General features: G+C 53.7%; 1 protein-coding gene and 1 long non-coding RNA gene across 7 annotated transcripts in view; one reads left to right on the top strand and one right to left on the bottom strand.

The window, feature by feature from the left end:
• Positions 1-16903, top strand: part of LOC309641530 — a 462249-nt gene that overhangs the window by 423716 nt on the left and 21630 nt on the right. The window lies entirely within an intron of this gene.
• The window catches only part of ANO2 (anoctamin 2), a 348333-nt gene that overhangs the window by 319644 nt on the left and 11786 nt on the right, over positions 1-16903 (bottom strand). For 4 of the 6 annotated variants that reach the window (XM_082421522.1, XM_082421524.1, XM_082421521.1 and 1 more), the window contains exons 2-3: positions 9926-10122; positions 8383-8709 (exon numbers count right to left, since the gene is read on the bottom strand). In XM_082421522.1, the coding sequence (XP_082277648.1) occupies positions 8383-8709; positions 9926-10122 (524 nt within the window). Of the gene's footprint in view, positions 1-8382; positions 8710-9208; positions 9272-9925; positions 10123-16903 lie in introns of those variants that run through there. The other 2 variants (XM_082421525.1, XM_082421526.1) reach the window with 2 other exon arrangements.

Genomic DNA, 16903 nt, shown 5'->3' with positions numbered 1-16903 from the left:
TTTGGGAATCGTTACAGCTGAAGTGACTAGCCAAGCAGTCCCTGGCTGACAAAGACCTTGAATTTATCAAACGACCAGTGGAGAAAGGCCTTCTTTCTCCACGCTTGTCTCGGAGACCGAAATATCTAGCACTGCCGCGAAGAGGGATGGTTAGCAGGATAGGGGCCGACTGTTCCCCGACCCTCTCTTCACCAGACACAGAGGCTGATGTAAATGAGAGGAGCAGGAGTGACACACAAAATACTGAACCACCAGCAGAGCCCAGCGTTAAGTCAGAACAGGCACCAGCCACGGACCCCCGACAGTCATACGCGGAGGCCCAGACACCAGGCTGCCGCCAGGAAGATGACAGCTCAGCTGCAAGCAAGATGCACCCACCAGAAGGAGGTCATCTCCCGCATGACCTACTCGTCTGCACAGACTCTCTGCAATCAGGGTCTCATCTGCTGAAGATGTAACTAGCAGTGGGAGCTTGTACAAGTCACATCCTCTCGACTGCGGTTCCCACCCTCTTACGGAATTGAGAGAAACTCCAAGCCCTTCCAGCTCACGTATCACAGGACCCCATTTCCGGGTACCTCACAGATTGCCCCTGGTAACAGAAAACCAGCAAAACACAAGCAGGCCAAGGGGTGCCCAGGCCGGAAGCCCTCAGCAGGTCAACCACTGATGCCTGCCCTCTGCTACCACAGGGGGGAATGGGATAATCAAAGCCCAGAACCTCCTTCCAGCCCCTTTTGAGGAATCCTAGGACTGCTAGAAGCTCACTCACTGATCAATGAAAGACACCCGGACGTAAAGGACTTGAGGAAGAGCCGCCCCCAGCTCCATCTACCTCTGTTTAAACCCTTGGCCCGCTTTTCACCAGAGCCATTTCTTTGATAACCTGGGCAGCGTTTGTCTGCATGGCAGGGGGACCATGTAGGCCAAACACCACCCTGCAGAGTCTCTGTAAGAAGGGAGGGGGAACAGGAGGTAGGAGACCTGGTTTCCAGGCACAGCCCTGTTCCCCAGCAGGCTGGCAAGAGACCTCTGTTCCTACATCAAGGGGACGAGAGCTGGCCCAACCATCCCAGTGGGGACATCACGAGCATAAAATTAGAATATTGAATGTTAATTTTTTTTTTTTATAATTGAAGATTAGTTAATTTACAATGCTGTATTAGTTTCAAGTGTACAGCACAGTGATTCAGTTATACATATAGATATATTCTTTTTCAGATTCTTTTCCCTTATAGGTTATCACAAGATATTGAGTATAGTTCCCTGTGCTCTACAGTAGGTCCCTGTTGTTTACCCATTTTATATATAGTACTATGTATATGTTAATCCCGAACTCATTTATCTCCCCCTCCATCCCCTTTGGTAACCACAAGTTTGTTTTCTATGTCTGTGAGTCTATTTCTGTTTTGTAAACAAGTTCACCTGTATCATTTTTTTAGATCGCACATATAAGTGATATCACATATTTGTCTTTCTCTGTCTTTCTTACTTCGCTTAATATGATAATCTCTAGGTCCGCCCATGTTGCTGCAAATGGCATTATTTCCTTCTTTTTTACGGTTGAGTAGTATTTCATTATATATATGCACCAAACCTTCTTTATCCGTTCATTTGTCGATGGACATTTAGGTTGCTTCCATACCTTGGCTACTGTAAATAGTGCTGCTGTGAACAATGGGGTGCATGTATCTTTTCGAATTATAGTTTTCTCTGGATATATGCCCATGAGTGAGATTGCTGGATCATACGGTAGTTCTGGTTTTAGTTTTTTAAGGCACCTCCATACTGTTCATGAATGTTAATTTTTTAATCACAAACTCTGAAAAAGGAAATTGATATTCACCCAGGTTTGGGGGACTTGACTTGCCCTCCTTGCTTCTCTCTGAATCCCCACCCCCAGGCTGCCTGGAGGCCTCTCCTGGGAGATCGGGTCCACCCAGCTCTGCTCTGCTCTGCTCTGCTCAGCTGTGCGGTCCCGAGGGCAGGGGCTGCTGGAGCTGTCTTTGTTGTGCTCTCTGAAGTTCCCTCGGGGCAGGAAAGAGGCGGGTGAGACGCCCTGGGCTCCAGCACACGGCTTCAGAGTGGGGCAAGTGGGACAGGAACACATCCAAAGCCAGGGGGAAAGCATCGTGTCTTCCCCAGTCATTAGTGCAAGTCAACAGCTGCGGGACTGCCACGCACATCCGTGAGACCGCGGCAGCATCAACAGGAAACAGGATGGACTGGCGCGTGATTAGATGCCGCATTCCCTGCACTCCCTATAGCCTTCCTTAAGAATGCAAACCCCTATCCCATTCCTGAGGAGGAAACAGACTTATCCTATGATGGCGTCAACAGGGGTGTGGGAACCCCCAGCCCACAGAAATACACCACTCCCCTCACTCCAGCGCCCAACAGCCTGCTTGGGGCCTGAGGCAGAGCGAGGGACAGGAAGACCTCCAGGGGACGCTGTCGCCCTAGAAAAGCAAGCAGCACGGTTTTCCTAAGGATCAGGGAATCTCCTACGTCCTAGTCTTCCCAGCAAAGCAAGATTATACACGTAAGAGAGAAGACAGCGCAGGTCTGACTGTCTATAATCTGCAGGGCTGCAAACTGATACCATAAGAGGAGAAATGGTCACCCGGGCTGGCCTGGTCCTTCGGGGAGGCCACCGCAGCCTTCAGGAGAGAAAAAGGCCCAAACTGGTGGTGGTCACTGCTCTGCGCCCACCCTGTGCCCCTGTAACAGAGGATAAAGCAAAGGTGCCCCTAAAGCAGTCCCCTTTTCTAGATCAATATCTCCAGGCCCCTGCAGAGAACCTCTGTGAATTCTGGGGAAGGAAAAATAGGAAACTGCTATCAAGGGCTTGTCACTTCTCCCTGGGATGGCAAAGCCCCCAGAAGGTCTCAGCCGGGGTTGAAATCCCAGCTGGATCACTCGGCAGATGTCACCGTGGCAGTCACTAGCCTCTCCCAGCCTGTCTCCTCCTCTCCTCGAAAAGATGGGACTCACACCCGCCTTGCGGGATATTCACGGAGACTCGAAGAGGATGCACAGGTGGAAGCAAGATCCCACGTTATGAGACGTACAGAAGGCACTCAGGAGAGACAGTTTCCTTCCTTAAAGCCACAGACCACATCACACTCTAAAGACAGAGCAATTTCCCAAAGCTGCCCTACCACTGTCCGAGGGCCTAGGAGGACGGAGGTGCCCATCAGCTGTTTAATCCGACGTATGAAAACTCTTCCCTGAAAAGGGGTGATGACAAAGGTCAAGAAACAGTGGGCTCTGGTCTGAAGAGAGTGAGGCAGCGTTTGATTTTCCCAGCCCGCCAGTTTCTCCCATAAATGAGCCCCACTGGGAGGTCACAAGGTCGCACACCTCAGAGGTCCCCTAGACGACTCCTCTTGAGCCGGCACAGTAACCTGGGTTGACGTGTCAGGCGTCAGGGCTACAGGGTGAGGGGTCAGGTGTCAGAGTCATCCTTTGCCTTGGCGGAGGGGGCCTCCTCTCCGCAGAGAGAGAGGAGTTTGGTCGTTCCCGGGGTCCCACCCGACACCAGGTCAGAGAGGAGAGTTCTGCCTCCTGAATGAAGCTGTGGGCTTCCAGGACCTCCCAGCTGGCACTGTGCCCCTTCTACGCCCGACTCTGCCAACAGCAGCCCACGGAGCTGCCGGAGACGCAGGACCGTGCGCTGCTTAAAGGCAGCTCCTGCTGTGGGTCCCTCTGGCGCCCTAATCCCAGGAGGCCAGCGCCGAGCAGGGGCCGCCTGGTCTCCCTGTCGATGCCCCCTCTCCACTCCCAGTTGGGAACGTTGGCTGCTCACAGAGATGAAGTTTGGGGCCACGCCTGCTGGCGTTTCCGGGCCTGCAGGCTGGGAGACGGTCTTTACCGCCAAGTCCACAAGCAGGCCCTCCAGGCCCACCAAGTGCGTCACATGCTCCAGGCTCTGGGGCTCGCTCCTGGCTCTGGATTCCCCCTGGTGCCATCTGAGTCTCTGCCTCCGTCCCTCGGGCTCAGTCTCACTCAGGGTAGGAGGTCTGGGAGCGCTCGGGAGGAGGTGAGTCACAGGAGGCCTTGTTCAGCCCACCCGCTCTACAGCCTGTCTGGAGGCTCGAGGCTGGGTAAGTCCCTCAACTGCTTTCATTAGCCTCCCATTCAGCACTGATGCTCAACTCCCAACAGGGGGCCCTCATTTATCCGAACTGGCAGTGAGGATGCAGGGGTCTCTGTCATCCACAGACACCTACAGTGAGGTCTCATTTTTTTAAATTTTTTTTGGCCACGCCACGTGGCATATGAGATCTTACTTCCCCGACCAGGGATCAAACCCTCACCCCCTGCAGTGGAAGCGCAGAGTCTTAACCACTGGAGCGCCAGGGAAGTCCCTCCAGTGAGGTCTTTAGATGAAATTCTAATCAAATGACCAAACGTAAGAAAACAGAGCCAACTGTGGTTTAGTCATCCAATAAATACTGAATAGTCTTTAAAACATGAACATGGACCTTGTCAATACATGGCAATACGTACACAAAATGAAAAGTGAAACACCAAACGGAAAGTACACATCAGTTCTCCTCCTGTCTAAAGCACGGCCAGATACCAACTAGGGTCGAAATGAACTCCACGATACTCAATCAAGTAGAGTTTGGTGGCTGCAAAGTTCTTTCAGTCTGTAAGGTTAAGTGAATATTCTTCATGGGTGTCTGACAGAAACCCATTTCCTCTCCGTTTGTCTTCAAATCAGAGTGAAACTAGAGCCTAAGAGGCGGTCCAGCCCGGAAGAGTGGGGACAGCCGCGCAGGTGGGGCCGCTGCACCTGCTCTCCAAACGGCCGCCAGGTGAAGCCGAGCAACGTCCCCGACCCCGTGAGGGGCCGGTTCCAGGCTGCTGCTCACAGCCAGAGGCTGAGCGTCCTGACGCACAGAAGAACGGTTCACACCCCAACAGGCCCCGAGAAAGCTGTTCAGACCCTCACGGTCTCCAGCTCGAACCAGGGTTTAGCACCAACATGGCATGTGGGCTGGGGGGGGGGGGGGGGCGGCGAGAGATGGAGCAGATCACGGGACACTGCCCTGAAGGAGGTGACAATTCATTCGCAACCCTGTTGGGTGGCAACTAGGTGCTCTTTATCATTTGGGGAGCGACTAGGTAAACAAGCGCTCATCGGTTAGAAAAAAGGGATTAGATGCACGTGCACTATGTGAATGGTCCGAAAAATACAGTGCTGGGAGGAAAAAGAAAGAAGCAGAATGGGTTGTAAAACAGAGCTCCTCTATGTAAATCAAAAACGCATACAGTTCCGAGAAACTATCACCACCAAGAAGAGCCTAAGGAGACATGACACTGAATATAATGTGGGATCTGGGCTGGGATCCTGGAGGAGAAAAAGAGAGAAGGTAAAAACTATGGAAATCTGAACAGAGCAGGGATTTTCCTTAATGACAGTGTATCAATATCGGCTCATTAATTGTGACAAACGTACCATATTAATAACAGAGGAAACTGGGTGTGTGGGACAGGGGAGCTCTCTGTCCAATTTTTCTGTAAATTTAAAACTGTTCTAAACAATAACGTCTATTTTTTTAATGAAAAAAAAACTGCATACAGTGAAAATGACACTATGCATTTCCCAGAAACACGAGGCATTGGAATGATTGCCTGTGGAAGGAGCAGGCAGTGAAGAGTGAAGGGCAGGGGGTATTTTAAAAAGTCACAAGAAAGACCTTTGCAGACCAATGATAATAATGCACCATGACTGAGCACTGTAATTAACTCAACTCTGCATCAGAGGTGCCAAAGCAAATAAGAATAATTAATTTTTAGAAAAGAGAAAGAAAAAAAAAAAAAAAACACTGTAAGACAGTAGGTCACGATGGCTACATGAGTGGTGGAAGCCCTGATGACAGAAGGGACTTGGGGAAGGCTGAGTAGCTTGGAAAGGCCCCAAGAAAGAACAGTTAAGTCAGCCTTGAAGCCCGGGGTAGGGGCCAGGAAGGAGGTGCTTTGGGTGGGTACACAACAGGAACAACAGTCCAGGACACACTCCGCAGCCCCACCTAACACTAGTCAGTCCTAAGAGCTACCTCTGGGCCCTCCTAATTCCCAGCCAAAGCCAGGAAAATCCAATAGCATCCAAAATGAAACACGCTGGAGGGCTGCAAAGACGGTGGCGATACTAGCAGCAGTAGTAGGAGTTAAAGGACAGTTACATTGGATTTCAGATTAGCAACAAACAATTTTTTAGTACAAGTATGCCCCCAATATTGCATGGGACACACTTAAGCTAAAATAATTATTTGCTGTTAATCTGAATTCAAATTTAACTAGGCATCTTGAGTTTTTATTTGCTAAATCTGGCAACTCTCAATAATAACAATGCAGTAACACTCATTGTTACTATTCTAGATACTTTACTTGGTTGTCTTACCTCATCTTCACAAACCAATGAAGAATGTATTGTTACTCCCTTTTTACAGACAAGGAAACTGTGATTCAAAAGGATCGAGTCACTTGCCCAAAGTCATGAGGCTGGCAGATGCCAGGCCTGGGATGTGAACATCTGGCCTCAGACTCCAGAGTCCAGCTCTGGAGCAGGTTGCTGTCTCCCAACTCGGCAGCCACACGAGGCCCAGGCCTCCGCTCCCTGAGCCTCCTTGACTCCCTGACACCCAGAGAAGGTGCAGCCTCCCACGGTGGTGGTGTCAAGAGCTCCTTGTATGGCCCTCCAAACACACCGCTACCTAAAGAAACCTTCCCACCAGACCCCAATCAGAGGCACCAAGCAAGCTCTGGGTTTCCAAAAGTCAAAGTCAGCACTCCCCCAGCAAGGGAGCCCCGAGTAGCCCTAAAAGGGCACAATGTCCCTACAGTGGCGCAAAGAATAATGAGAGGAGGGGCTCCTGGTTTAAGAGTCTGAATGAGCAGCACAGGTCCGCACCAGGGGTCTGAGCCGGGCCACATAAAAAATGGATGAATGACCTCTGGGGGGTCCCTTCCAGTTTGGGGATGGCATTAATGGGAATCTCACAAAACACGTTTCTGATGAGAATGTCACCCCACCCCTCAGCATGACACCCTCTTCAATAATCATAATGAGTATTTATTGAGCACCTACTGCGTACCAGACATTGTGCCAGATGTTTTCATTGCCCCTTCTAATGAGGGGGCATATAAAACTACACTCCTGCAGGACGTCTATTATTTTGCAGATGAGGAACCTGAGACTCACGGACATCACTTATTTATTCATCTAGCACTGGTTAAGCTCCTACTATGTGCCAGACTCTGTCCTAGGTGCTAGGGATACAGCAGTGAACCAAACAAGACCCCTGCCTTCATGGAGCCAGTAGGGTCACAGATTAAAAAATAAACAAATCTACCATGTTATTTCAGGTGCTAAGTATGATGAAGAAAAGTGAAACAGAGTCAAGGAACAGGATGATAGGGCTGGGGGTACTTTACCTAAGACGGTCAAGGAAGAGGTCTGGAAGGAGGTAACATTCGAGCAGAAGTCTAGTGAGGGCCTGAGCATGCACAGGTCTGAAGATGGGCGCCCAAGGCAGAGGGGACAACCAGTGCAAAGGCCCTGAAGTAACAGTGACCAACATACAACCCAGATAAGGCCCATGGGCTGGAGCCAGCACGGGAGGGTGGGAGGGGTAGGAGATGAGTTTGGAGGCGATGGCGAGGCAGGTCATCTTTAAAGGATAGTATGGTGTGAAGAAATGCATGGAGAAGTGAGTGACAAAATGGATGCATGGACGGACGAACACGTAGACAAATGGATTTCCAAAGGCCGGCTACTGATCAGAGGTCAGAATACATATAGCTCACAAGTAGATAAAACATATCTGATGTTCAGTTCCCAAATAACCAACTCCCTGAAGGCCCTAGGCAAACACATTCCTTTTTTTTTTTTTTTTTTTTTTTGTGGCTGCGCAGCTTGCAGGCTCTTAGTTCCCTGACCAGGGATCAAACTCATGCCCTCAGCAGTGAAAAACGTGGAGTCCTAACCATTGGACCGCCAGGGAATTCCCACACATTCCTTAATAATGTAATTCTTCTATACAGGAATTTTAATCCAAAATTCAACAGGCAAACCGGGTCTTCATTCGAAGGAAACCATTACAAAGGCCAGAGGATGGCGAGCCAGCAAGAAATGTCTTCTGTCTCTAACTAAGCCAACTTCCACAGAGCAGATGGGCACCCCACCACCAGCACCGGGGATCCCAAAACTCTTCCTCAAATCTTTGAGCAAGAAAATCTGGTTTGCCCACCAGAAAAAAAAAAAAAAAAAAAAAAACAATGCCAAACGCCAGAGCAAAACCAAGGCTTCCTGCAGGAGCCCAGCCTGCTCAGCCATCCCACGCCGTACCCTCTGCACCTGCCCGACCTCACCTCCAAGTCCTTCTCCAGCTCCAGCCCGGCCTCCACCAGGTTGTGCTCAAACTCCTCCCGTTGCTCCTTCCTCTCCTCCTCCAGGGCGTCGAACGGCCCCAGCTCAATGTCACCGGCAGCTCCCGCGTCGGGGTCCTTGCCCGTCTCGCCATTGGAGACCATCGCCAGCGAGTGGCCAGGGGAGTCGTGGCCGGGGTGCGCCCCGCATTTCCGGTAGTGGTAGACGAGCACGTAGTCGACCTTCCTCTGGTTGTCGTGGAAGTGCATGCGGCTCAGACGGGGCTCCCAGGACAGCGGCTCGCTGGCTTCCAGATAGTTGTTGATGACCTGGCCGGAGAGAACAGGACACGGGCGGCGGGGTCCAGTGAGGGAGGGGCGAGAGGCGCGGGAGGCTGACCTTGCGCTCTGGACCCCCGGGAGGGGGCTTGGAAGCCAGGCCCTCCCGGACCCAAGGAAAGGACAGAGGGGCCCCAGTTCATCGGCCACGACGGGCCCGCGGCGCCTCCACCCTCTACCCTGGCCCAGCCCGGGCCCCGGCCGCCCGCCTCTGCGGCGCCCACGCACACGTGCACGCTGCGGTACCCGGATGCGCAGGCGCCGCGAACGCCGCGCATCCCACCGCCCGCCTCCCTTCGCGCCCCGAGCCCCACGCCCGCTCCCGCACGTGCGCACAATCCCGCACTCGGCCTTCCTGCGGACGCGCCCGCACACACTGTGCACACGCGCGTCACCCGAGTGCGCTCTGACACGCGGGCCCCCCGCACACACCACGACACCCCCTCCTCCTTGCAGATGTGCGGCCCTCCTGCAAACACGCAATACTCACCGGCAGGTTCTCTGGATCCATTGGAACAAAGCCCGATTTCTAGCCGCCTGGCCCACCCCTGCCCCCACCCCTCGGGGATTCACTGTACACTCTGCCCCTCACAGCCCCACCTCCTCCTCCTCCTCCCCCTCCTCCCTCTCCTCCCTCTCCTCCTCCTCCCCTTCCTCCCTCTCCTCCTCCTCCTCCTCCTCTCCAGCCACTGGCGAGGACCCTGCCAGAGACGGCGGCGGTCCACTCCTGTCTGCTCCCCGAGGTGGGAGGTTGGGAGAGGAGGAGGAGAAAGCACGAGGCAGAGTGGGGGGAGGGACTTGCCTCCCCCCCCTTGGGTGTTTCCCTGTTTATTACCGCTTTGATACCCAGCTGCCTCTGCAGCCCCCTGAGAGGTCACCTGGGCAACCAGATGAAGCGCCAGGCACAGGAGAGAGCCTCGGAGCCGCCCCAGCAGAGGTCTGGTTCCTCCGACCTGAGGGAGGGGAGCCGGGGAGTCTGCAGACCAACAGGCGGGGCCCCCTGGCCTTTCACACGCCCGCCTTCCGGGTCCTCCTCTGACCAGAGGGCCCCGGCGCTGCTGGGACAGCGTGTCACCATGACTCGGAGAGACAGGAGAGGAAAAGGTCCTAACAGAAACCCCTCCCCCGACACCTGCCTCCCAGGTGGAGGAACCCCCAGTCCACAGGCTTCCTGGGGACCCCCGCACAGGCCGGCCCATCCGCCTACCCCAGTACTCGCAGAGCTGTTTGGGGAGCTCCCTCCACCGGACGCCTGGCTGGAACGTCGGGTGAGACGGCCCTGGAGACCCCGAACTCCGGGACCCGGCACCTGGAGGCATTGCTGTCCGTGTTTGGGGCCCTGGCCCCCTCTGACCACTGCCGGGGGGCACAGACGGCGTGGCGAGCCAGAGAGCAGGGGGATATCTGTGTGAGGCAAGGACAAAGGGGGACAGCAGCTTCAGGGGATGGGAAACCCGGGGACCCGGAGAAACTGAGGCACTGAGGCGGGGACACCAGGGCGACCCTAAGACGGCGGCCACGTCTCCCCACAGCTGTCCCCTCACCCCGGTCACTCCTCACAGGCTTAGCCAGGTTCACGCTGGCCGCAGGGCTGGGGGTGTCCCCATCTCTCTCTCTCTCTCTCTCACACACACACACACACACACACACACACACACACGGAGCCACCAGCAGGAACTCCTCCCGATGACAGCTGTCATAATCTCTTATGATTCCCAGACGAGAGGAGAGGGGTGGCACCCAGGGGGCAGGGTGGGCGGGGCACTGCCTGGAGAGCCAGCCTGAATTAATGCCAAAGGCTTAGCCTTCAGGGTCCCTCCTGAGGCAGCAAGACCAGCGGGCACCCTGGCAGCCCTCACACCCCTCGAGGAGACAGCGAGGACAGACCAAGAGTGGGTGCAGGGCAGGGGCAACCTCTGACCAAAGGGCCACCACCTCCAGGGCCCTTGAAGGGTCCCCATGCCCCTGCTGCCCCCTGGCCCCCCCAGAGCAGCCCTTCAGGGCACCTGGGCTGACACCTCAGCTCTGTCACGTGCTGGCTCTGAGGCCTCTGAGCCTGTTTCTTCAACTGTAAAATAAGGAGAATCCCAAACTTGTAGGATGGAGTGAGAGTGAGAATGAGAGGTACACATGCAAAGCACCCGGACAGTCATTAGACTACAGGTATGCAATAAAAAAGTGGTTATTATCATTGTTCGTATGTTTTCATTTTAAACTCCGCGTGAGCACAAATCACACCTTATACATCCAGCTCAGCCCTTAGCCCCTGCCGAATGAATGAATGAATGAATGAACGAACGAACGAATGTGGAAAAGGCAGCTCTTCCTGGTCTCTTGAAACAGAGCCTCTGGTCAGTTACCGGGTTGTGGAGCAGCCCTCTATGTGCCCAGCTCTCTGCCAGGCAGTTTCGGGATAACTGGGACATCGGGTCCCTGTGCTTAAGAAATGTATCATCTCTTTGTGAAGATACCGCTGATGTGCAGGAAACGCAATTATGACAAGCAAGTAAAGATTCCATAATTTGTTTCTAGACTGTGGGCTCTGGTCTATACTGAGGGAGACCAGAAAGGTGCAAAGTCAAAGTGGCTTCAGGAGGAACTAAACCTGAAGCTGGGTCTTGAAGCATCTGGAAGGCAGGGGACAGAACACAGAGGGGCAGGAGTGGGCAATCGTGCTGGTGGTGTGACGGGGGTTGGGGGGCCTCCAGCTGAGGGTATCAGGGACGGGCTTCCTTCCTTGGTCCCCAGTCTTGCTAATCCCTCTCCCCTTGTGCCTTTCTGCCCAGGGCAGAACTGAGAACAGGCCTCTACACCCCAGCGAAGGCCTGGAAACCTCCGTGTGCATGTCTAAACAGCCGGAGACCATCCTGATGCCTACCTGGGCAGGTGATAACGGGGATGCTCAGTCAACGTGCACCTTTCCTCGACAGCAATTCACATTCACACAACTGTGAGTTGGGTAGCTCAGATTCAGAGTCAGCCTAAAGCTTTTGTCAAACCACTGACCGGGAGCCACCATCCCCTAAAGGTGCCACCTGGGGTTTGAGGCTGGCCTCCAGGGCTCTGCTGGCCATCCTGGCTGGCCCCTCCGCTTGCCCTCTGACACGTGGATCACAGCTGCCTGGGGCCATATTCTCACGTCCACCTTCTCCCCACAATCAATGATTAGAGCACAGCATATGGTTCCGCCATTCCAGCTCCAGAAAGACATTCCAGGCAATAATGACATTCCAGAGAGCTCTCTTAGCAATACTGACTCCTCTTTGATTTTCCTTTCACGTCATTCCCTTGGCTCTTAGCACAAGCTGCCTTGAGCAAGAGATCCGTGGGTGTTTGTGGCTTAGCTACCCTCCTGGGCTCTGGGGGTGTGATATTGTGACTTATTATAAGAAACAGACAATTTGGTCTTCATTCTGTTGCTTGTACAGAGCTCCTAAAACCCTTAGAACTCCCTAAATGTGGAGAACATCAAGCTGTCTTTTGTTATATGTTAATGAGGTGACTTTTGGAAAGCCCCTCTGTAACCTAAGGAAGGGGGCTGGTTGCCAGGGGAATCAACCTTGTGATGAGAGGGTGGAACTTTCAGTCCCCCCTCCCCCTTCTACCCCCTTACCTCCTGGGAGGGGAGGGGGCTGGAGACTGAGCTCAGTCACCAGGAGTGACCAGAGATTTAATCAATTGTGCCTATGTCATGAAGCCCCCAAAAGGATGTAATCAATCATGCCCATGGAATGAAGCCCCAAAAGGAGGGGGTTCGTTGAGCTTCCAGGTTGGGGAACACGTGGCGATGTGGGGAGAATAGCACACCCAGAGGGCATGGAACTCCAGGCCCCTTCCCACTACCTCCTCCTCTCCATCTTCCATGTGGAGCTTCCTGAATTGTATCCTTTTGTAACAAACCAGTAGTCTAGTAAGTATCAACAAAATGTTTCTCTGAGTTCTGTGAGCCACTCTAGCAAATTAATTGAACCCAAGGAGGGGGTCATAGGAACCTCCATCTACAGCCAGTGGATCTCAAGCACAGGTGACAACCTCGACTTGCAATTGGCATCTGAAGGAGGTCTGGGGTAGGGAGTAGTCCTGTAGGACTGAGCCTTTAACCTGTGCAATCCGATGCTGTCTCCAGCTAGACAGTGTCGGAAATGAGTTGAATTGTAGGACACCCAGCTGGTGTTGCAAAACTGCTTGGTGTGGGGAAAAACCCCACACACTGGAACTGGAATCAGAATGGTAGGGTGCCCTGAGGGCGAGGCATAGCTTACCGTCTCTGGATCAACTAGATGCATTTTTCACAAGGCCTGGACCTGGGGCCTCCTCTCTACACTCAGCTCTCTTCCTGGGAACTCGCATCCATGCCAATGACTTTAATTATCACCTCTATGCTGATGACTCTCAAAATTTAACCTTTAACGATGACTCTTCTCTAGCCACCAGACCCATATACCCCGCTGCCCACCTGGCATCTCAGCTTGGATGTTTCAGAGGCCCCTCAAAGTCAACACGTCCAAAACCAAACTTACGACCTTCTCCACAACATGACACTTTTTCAGTATCCCCATCGCTATGAATGCCACCACCATCGCTCAGTCCACGAACAAGAAATCTGAAGGCAGCCCTGACAGCCTTCATCCCTCACACCCCGGATCCGATCTGTGATCGATCCTATGAATTTCACCCCTGAAATACCTCCTAAATCCATCTGTTTTCCACCACGTCCATGACCACCTTAGTCTAGTCCAACTTACCGTCCTTGCTCACCTGTCTTACTCCACACTCTCCCAACACCCCCCCCACTTCCATCCTTGCTCCCCACCACTGTTCCCCACAAGGGGGTCCTTTCAAAATGTCAATCAGGCCATGAGGCCTATTGTGTGGAGACTTCTGGTGCTTCCCACGTTCTTGGGCTGTGAGACCCTGTGGAATTCGGCCTGTTCCCGTCTCTGCCTCATCTGCCCCGTGTCCTGGCGGAGCTCTGAGTTCCAGCCGTACTGTTCTGCTCTCAGTCTCTCTGACGCATCACAGTGCCTCCCTGCCAGGACCTTGCATCGATTCCTCCTGCTGGCTGGAACATGCTTCTTCCTCTAGCTCTAGGCCACCTGCAGTTTTGGTCCTTAGGAACCCAGAAAACCCAAACGCAGCACATTCTTGTTTCAGAAAGCTACTAATCAAGGTGAGACGGGAATATTCAGATACTACAAGCAGAGCTAATCTCCTTCCACCCCAGACATGACTGAGATGCTACAAGCTGAGCTGGTGCAGAGGGAGGTGTAGGGCCACACAGACAAACGTCAAGTTGGCCAAGGAAGGCCTCCGAGCTTCAGGCAGCGGACCCCACTGGTCAGCAGGGAGCCGTAGAGGGTGGGACTCAAGCAGCAGCCTTGACTGTCCGGCGTCCCTGAGGGAAGATAACCTACTGGTGACGGCCCGTGACTGTCCAGTCTAAGGGGCTCCTTCTATATCCCAAACCTTCGCTCAGCTCCCCAAATGACCACCCCAACTGATCGCCCCATATGTGAGTAGCCCATCTTCCAACTGTCTGGACCTTCATTAGCCTCCAGGAGCATTAGGGTGGCGGCAGAGGACAGCCCTCCACACCTTGTCCAAGTGTGACCAGATGGAAATGACCAGAGGCCTCCGCTGAGCATGGACAGCGTGGCCCCCCCCGGGCAGGAGCGCGTCCGCACATCCACATCTGCCCCCCAGTCCCTCCTCCTCCTCCACCCTGAGAGGGACCCCTCAAGATGAGACCTCACTTTACTCCACCCTCCCTCTCAAAGCCCTTCAAAGGGTCCCATTGCCTGAGTATAAAATCTTTACCATGAACTGAAAGCTGGGACATGTATTCTCCAACCTTGTTCCTGCCCTGCTTCCTACCCCTCATCTCTTTGAAACTTGAGTTTTTCTGAATATTCTGATTTGCTCCATCTGTGGAGACGCTGAAGGCCAGTGGAGCCTCAGGGGCGCGTGATTAGGGGGGCTGCCCTTTTGCGGGGCGGGAGGAAATGAAGGGAAGGAGGGCCATCCTGGTCTTGGCTTGCGGTTTGGAGGCACCTGCAGCCTGTCCGAGTGGTGGTCCAAGGCCACGGTGGACAGTCTTTGTCAGACCGAGAATAAAAAATCAATAAATGCCAGACCGTGATTTGGGACTACACGGGGGTAGCCCAGACCACCTGAGAAGCACGAGGGTCGACCTAGCCACGTGCCCCCACCCATGACCCCCCCCAGGAGCGGCCACCAGCACCCTGCCCCACACCAAGCCAGGACGACCCTGGGTGCCTAGTCCTGGCATGGCCACAGTTCTGTAAAAATACTGTCTTTCCTCTGAGCTTAGTTTTTCCTCCCATCATTGGGGGGAGGGGGTCATTTTGTTTCTTTCCTCATAGGGGAGTGTGATGATAGAACAAGAGAAAAGATTAAAATTCCTTAGAAGCATGTGAGCTACAGAAAATGTGAGGGTTGTTAACGAGTCCCACTTCGGGGCTGCAGTGTCTGCCCTTCCACCCATCTCTGCCCACCCACACTTCTCTGCTCCACTCCCCCCTGCCCCCGTCTGCTGGTTACTATGTGCTTCCTGTTGGATTCCTGGATGAGACAGGAGAAGCCCCTGCTGTCCACCCCCATCACTACAGGGGAGCTGGTTTCCTTACTCATCTGGGACCACCACACACTTCTTTACCCTGGAGAGCCAGGTATTTCCAGGATGAACTCCACCCCTCCTAGTTGGATCTAAGCTCCATCACCCAGTTGGCCTGCAGGCACCTCAGGTTGTGCTACGGAGGCAGACGGAGAAGGAGCAGGATTGGAGATTTTCAGAGAAAAGAACAGAGTCTTGGGGCAGGGAACAGCCCAAATCTAAATGGAAAAACAGAGAGAACTTGTTTTTCGGTCCTGCCCTTTTGTTGTCCCTTCCCTAGGCTGCCCAAGGCCCCTCCCCAGCCTGGGTCCCCATATTGTAAGCCTGCACCCACCCCACCCCCCATCCACTACCAGGGGCTTCCAACCCTCACTGCCATGGCAAAGAAGCTAACCTACCCCAAAGTACAAATAGCCCGTGCTGACATCCTGAGATAATCTGAGTGAAAGCATTTTGAAAACTTTAAAGGCTCTGCAGACCTCACTAGACCCGCATGTTTACAGGGCAGGGCCTTTGCCTGAAGGAACACCATCTAACGGTGGGCACTGTGCACCCAGTTAGGTGAGGGGGAGGTGCTGAAAGGCGGGAGTGGTTTCCAGACCCTTCAAATCATGCCACACCTCTCAGACAGTGTGTCAAGAATCTTCTGGGTCCCAGCAAAGGTTCAGAGCTAGGAGGGCAGAAGGGCAACAGGAGGATGTGACGAGCTAGTGAGAGTGAGAAAAGCTCAGGCAGTAGGTGATGGTGGGAAAACTGGAGCAAGGGGACCAGGCGACACAGTCAAGAGCAAGGCAGTGCCAGGCTGGGCAGAGAAAGAGCAGGCAGTGGGCTCCCCAGGCACAGAGGAGGGCGACATGAGTCATCAGGGCCTGAGAAATTGCCAGAGCCTCCGAGAGAGACAGCAGCAGGAAGAGGTTTCCTGTGGGAGCTGGACTTCCGGGCAACAGGGCTTATCCTCGAAGTTTCCCTCATGGCATCATTGCTGTCTCATCGCTAACCACTGGCAAGTGAGTGTGAGATGCCCAGAAAAATAGGGCAGCCCCCGTCACCAGCCTTCTGAGGCCACTACTTCTGGCAAAACCAGACAGGCCAGGGCTGCCCTGAGGGGGACAGAGTATCCACACCCTCCCAGGCCAAGGACAAGACACTGGGCAGGGGTGGTCCTACTGACAGGCAGGCCCTCGGGAAGTCTCAGAGTGACCTGGGCACTTTCAGATTTTGAGAGGCTCACCTGGAGCCTTCCCAAGAATCCAGGGATGGATGGATTTCATTTAAGAGTCAACCCTTCCACCGAGGTCTCACCCTGCTTTCCTGCATGAATTTGACCCAGGACAACAGTCAAAATTTGATATTCTAAGCTCAAAATTTGGACCCAATGGCCCTGCTGATCGCCCCACCCTTTGCCCCATAGGTCCTGCTGAATGTCACTTTTCTCAGCCCCCAAATGCGGCCAAAGTGACAGAAGGACCACCCTCCGGTCCCCTCCCCACGAAAGGACCATCTGTAGACCTGTCTCCTCAGCTCTGCTCATCTCACGGCCTCGCTCAAAAA

This window comes from Balaenoptera physalus (assembly GCF_965194825.1).
Source record: "Balaenoptera physalus genome assembly, chromosome: 13".
Classification (NCBI taxonomy): Eukaryota; Metazoa; Chordata; class Mammalia; order Artiodactyla; family Balaenopteridae; genus Balaenoptera; species Balaenoptera physalus.
The sequence above is the reverse complement of the archived record's forward strand: the minus strand, read 5'-3'. Positions and strand labels throughout refer to the sequence as shown.